Source organism: Brachionichthys hirsutus, chromosome 3 (genome assembly GCF_040956055.1).
Source record: "Brachionichthys hirsutus isolate HB-005 chromosome 3, CSIRO-AGI_Bhir_v1, whole genome shotgun sequence".
NCBI lineage: Eukaryota > Metazoa > Chordata > Actinopteri > Lophiiformes > Brachionichthyidae > Brachionichthys > Brachionichthys hirsutus.
Window position 1 is genome coordinate 2,423,403 of NC_090899.1, and position 5,336 is coordinate 2,428,738.

Genomic DNA, 5,336 nt, shown 5'->3' on the forward strand with positions numbered 1-5,336 from the left:
TGGGACACCGTCATCCGACCGGGGGACAGAAAAGACAGCAAAGACGCGACAATAAAGGTGCGTTTCCATTTTAACACGTTCAAGTTTACGCCATTCATTCATAACATCTGCGCATGTTGTGTTCACGTAACCAAATATAATCGGGATTGTGACGTTTTTTTTCCATTATCTGAGATTTGACAAAGCGAATGATGAATTGTGTATAATCAGAACAATAATCTGTCGGTCGCTCTTTACCTACAACAAGTTTCATCGCTGCTTCGGCCTCCAGATATCGATCAATAATCAATGCTTGCATGCCTTCTGACACAGATGGAGGTCTGCCAGACGGGGTATCACACAGAGGACTTCAGGACGCAGGAGGTCCCGGCTGGGTTCGACTTTGGCTCCTATGGTGAGTGTAGAACTCGCCATCAGAACTTACTGGTGACGGTTTTAAACCTTCAACGGGCCAGACGGAGACGAGTCTGTTTCCTGTCAATCTGAGAAGCCGAAGGACAGAGGAAATATCTGGACAGACGGCATCATCACATCTGTCAGAGCTTTCTCCATGAGACCTTGACACCCGTGGGCTCTCTCTCTCTGTGTCTCATGGGATCAGGGGGGGGGACGACGACGACTAATGCTTGAATCGGCTGATGTAGGCAAAGCCGGGGAGCAGCAGGGTGGTCAGGTTAAAGACACTCCCTCTGTGTCTTCCCTAATCCTTTCCTCCAGACTTCCTCCTCCAACAGATTTAGAGTGCCTCCCCCCCCCCACTCCCCATCCTTCCATCACTACTCTGTCACGCTCCCTCCGCTGGGGTTTCCTCCTCTCTCTTCCTCCCCCTCCTTCCCTTGTTTCCTCCGGGCAGCCTTCATCCATTGAGCTGAAGCAACCTGCAGAGTGCTTGCTATACTGATTTGACATCTTTCTCATTTGTCTATGTTTGTTGCAGTTAACATCCTGCCTAAAGGACAAACAATGATTATTTACGCTTATATACTAAACAGAATACGTTTTCAAAATCCCTTCAAATGCCCCCCTGGCAGACTATAAATCCAGTTTATTGCAGCATGGACAGAAATAGCAACTTACTGAAACCTTTAATCTGTGAGAGCATTAATGGAAACGGTGCAAGTTCGATGCTCCAAAGGCCGAAAAAGAAAACATATCAGTGCTTTCTCAAAGTTCGACTGCAAGACCATCTGATGCAAACGCATCAAAATAAATAAATAAGCAAAACCATATTTGAAAAACAGCTGGATAAATATTGAGAGGTATTCTTCTCTTATTTAAGCATTGCTGTAAAGCTATATGACTGGGGGGGGGGCTCCAGCTGTGCCTCTATCCTGCACTTCATTGTCATTGACTGACTCCAGCTGTGTGTATTGTGTTTAACCGCCAGACTACCCTTGTGAAGACCTGTCTTTTCTGTTAGACAGTAAAGAACCCTCACAGCAGCACTACGTCACAGACATCAGCTACACAGCGGCACCCAAAGCGCCCCACCCGTACGACGCCAAAGGTAAAAACCTCGGGACGCACGCTAAGCACGCTTTCCTGGCTATTAACGTTGGACTTTTTTTTGCATCTCACGGTTTTTTATTTTTGACGTTTTGTCCCAGCCAGCGCCGGCGACGCCGCCCTCTTCAACCTGGACTCATGTCAGGAGTTCAACTGGTGGGCCTCGTATCCGCACGGTGAGCCTTGGAGAGTCATGGATGTAAAATATTCCTTGTTTTATTTTATTTTAAATCTGTTCATGACGCGCTTCCTTTGCTATATAAGCAGATGGCCTGATGGGAGAACAGCCCCAAACTGGATACCAGGAGCCGTACCAGAGCCTGGAGCCCCAGAGCGGGCAGTTCAGCCCGGCCATGGAGGGCAGCCACAGCCCCTTTCTCACTGGAAAAGGGGCAAATACACTACAGAGTAAGACATTTCACCTTGCGGTTTTTAAAAACGCCCTACATGCGGCCTGTCTTTCGTCACTCGGGGTTAAATCTGTCTCCTTCTTCCAGGTGAGGCAGATCAGAGCTACTCGTGTCACTCGACTGAGCTGTACGACTCTGAAGGGCAGAGGCAGCTGTCATCCTTCTGGCCTGGGTACTCCTCCCCCAGCTTTACTGCCCCCCTGTCGCACCAGCCTCCCGCCTCCTGCCCCGCCAACAGGAGCCCCCAGCCCTCGGAGCATTACTGCCCTCGCGTGGTGAAACGTAAACACAACCCCCCGCCGAGGCCGGAGAGAGAGGGGCACGTGACGGGAATGTCGGCTTATCCAGGTGGGAATTCCATCTCTGATAGACATCCTTTTAGAGTTATATTTCAAGTTACTCATCTAAATCAGGACCACATTGAGTAATAACAACTTAAACATTCTATTTACACATAATATAGAAAGTTGGTTCCACCTTTCTTGATTTTCATTCATTCATTCGTTACCCAACCGCTTATTCCGTCATCGGGTCGCGGGCCAAGCTGGAGCCAATCCCAGCAGTCAATGGGCGAGAGGCGGGGTACACCCTGGACAAGCCGCCAGTCCGTCGCAGGGCAACACAGAGACAGACCCTTTCTTGATTTGGATTATTGAATTTCATTTAGCTATGAGTTTATTGAATTGAACTTTGACCCGGTGTGGCTCGTTTTCACACAGATGCGTTGCTACATTTACTTTTGCGTTCTGTAGCGACCCCCTTTTGACCCCCTCTAACCCATTTAATCACCGAAAGAACTTGTTTCCTCCTCCAGGCTCTGGTCCAATTCAGCTGTGGCAGTTTCTACTGGAGTTGCTTCTGGACTCTGCCTGCAGATCTTTCATCTGCTGGACGGGAGACGGGTGGGAGTTCAAGATGTCCGACCCCACCGAGGTGAGGAACCTTCACGGAGCCGTCTATGATGCGACACTCGTTGAAAGCAACTCGGAACTGAGCGTTAACCGATTTGCCTTACCTTGTCCAGTGAGCAGTGGTGCATTGGTTAGCGGTGTCTTTGCAGGGGGTTTGCTTATTCGACTTAAATTAGGCCAAAAAAAAAAAAAAAGCTATATTTTCTGATGCTTTACTCACAATCGCCCAAATTGATCTGGTGACCCTTTGGACAGGCCTGAATCCGAGTCTGGGTACCACGGATCCAAACCTACGAACGCTATCAAGTGTTTTCTGCTCTGATCCCAACAGGTGGCCAAGCGCTGGGGCCAGTGCAAAAACAAGCCCAAGATGAACTACGAGAAGCTGAGCCGCGGCCTGCGCTACTACTACCACAAGAACATCATCCACAAGACGGCGGGCAAACGCTACGTTTACCGCTTTGTGTGCGACGTGCAAGGCATGCTGGGAAAGACAGCGCAGGAGGTCCTGACCAGCCTGAACGTTTTGCCCGTTGACACAGAGTCGTGGCAATGCGCCGGGGGCACCAGCGGCGGACCACGGCAGTGAAACGTGGGCTTCACAATAGAGAACGGGTGCCGGGACTCTGGGTGGCGCCGGGTCAGGGGGAACCAGCACGTCTTCAGGGAGTAGCCCAAACACAGTGAACAGTGCTAACCTACGCTATCCTCACGGGCAATGAAGTAAAGTTAAACTGCATTTCAGGGAAAAAACTCGCCGTGCATTCAGTGTTGATGCTAAATAAAAGTCTTCCGTTGCTTGACACGTAATAGCGAGAGTCTTGAACCTCAGTAGCTGCAACACAGGAACACCCCAGTGGCATTTTAAGCACTAGAAATAGATGCCATCTGCAGTCCTATTTTTCTAAAATGTGTTTCTAAGAAGAAATTGGTGTGTAAATAGTGTTTATACGTTTACCATGTAGTTTTGTGCATTTCTATATATATATATGAAACAAAGCTCATGTCTACCTCTGTTTTTAATCATGATAAATACATTGAGATTATTTTCAGGCACTCACTGTGAAAGTTTGAGGCCATGTGATGATTTTTCTTTGTGTGTGTAAATAAACTGTATATAAATATACAATGCGTGTCAAAAGAGTTTCATTCTGGACAAGTTGTTTTGTTCATCTGGATTATGAAATGCACGCTTCCGATACTAAACATGACTTTCAGATTTTATTCTACTGTGTTTATGATCTATGTAGCTACAAAAAAAGATCACTCACTTTGGCCCATTTTGATGGGTGGTTTGACATTTATATGTAAAAAACCCCATCACATTTATACCAGAGAACGCTAACATAGCTAGCTATGAAGTAGCTCACCTTGTAGTAAGACTCGGGAAACCTTTTTCAGATGGAGACTTTATCAAGAAAGAAGGAACAAAAGACAGATTTTACAGTCAGCCAATCAGAGGCTGCCGTTTGCAGGATGTGCTGCCTTTCTGCAAAATAATGTAGAGTTGTGTTGTACGCCGTTTTTCTTTTTTAAGCAAAATTTACCTACTGTAAATGTGACTGATTTTGTTAATTTTGCCCAGAGTTGGATTTGAACCCGTGACCCTCTTGCTGTGAGGCAACAGCGCGACTACAGCACCAGAATGGTACCCTGAGTTTGTCCATGTTCACTGATAGTAGCCCCGCCTTCCATATATTTTTCTGTATGGAAAAGCTTTGCTCTATTTGAACAACATGCAACAAAATAAATGAGTGAAAGTTAGGAAAAACAGAGGAAAAAAAAGAAGGTATAAAAGAGTCAGTCCTCAGACAGACTGCTACGTCCAAGCACGGAAGAGAGCAAAAGATTCCAGAGATTCCCGTCATCTTTGGTTTTCCTGTTTCACCCAGACACAGGACAGGATGCGTGCTCCTTTATATCGCTCTCAGCTTCCTGTGTTTGGGGCTGAGAAAGAGAAAACTGAGTGTCTAGATAAATCATCTAGATAAAATAAAAATACATTAACAACACAGATGATGGTTTGTAGTCACTACAGCAGAACTGTTTCCAAACCGTGGGGCAGCAGTGGGCTGGCCTCTCATCCCATTGGCTCTCTTCTTGCTTTTGTCACGTTTCAAGACGTACTGGATAGCAACCTCCATTTTAGACCCAGGAGTAAAATTATTCTTGTTCCGAAGGAAGTCGACGTATCTTTAGAAGGAAGCAAACGTTAACATTTGCTGGCAAACCAACACCGAAACAATCCAATTCTCAGCAGCATTCCATCGTACCTGATCTTCTCCTTGGCCTTTGACTCGTACAACTTCTTCAGGGTTGTCGAGGCATATTTACCGAAGCCGACAAGCTCACGTCCGTCCGGGCCTGGCTGCTCAGTCAGACTGTGCCTTTGGATAAAATAAGAATACATTAACCACACGGATGATGGTTTGTAATGTCCGTCCACCCATCACTACAGCAGAACTGTTTCCAAACCGTGGGGCAGCAGTGGGCTGGCCTCTCATCCCAT

At 46.9% G+C, this 5,336-nt stretch overlaps 1 protein-coding gene across 1 annotated transcript; it reads left to right on the plus strand.

Moving 5' to 3' along the window:
- Positions 1-312: 312 nt before the first annotated feature.
- On the plus strand, positions 313-3,939 carry etsrp (ETS1-related protein). The gene is made up of 7 exons (XM_068757471.1): positions 313-394; positions 1,388-1,507; positions 1,608-1,682; positions 1,774-1,914; positions 2,004-2,264; positions 2,731-2,849; positions 3,159-3,939. The coding sequence occupies exons 1-7, from the start codon at positions 313-315 to the stop codon at positions 3,414-3,416; spliced, it is 1,056 nt and encodes a 351-aa protein (XP_068613572.1). The 3' UTR covers positions 3,417-3,939.
- The last annotated feature ends 1,397 nt before the right edge of the window (positions 3,940-5,336 follow it).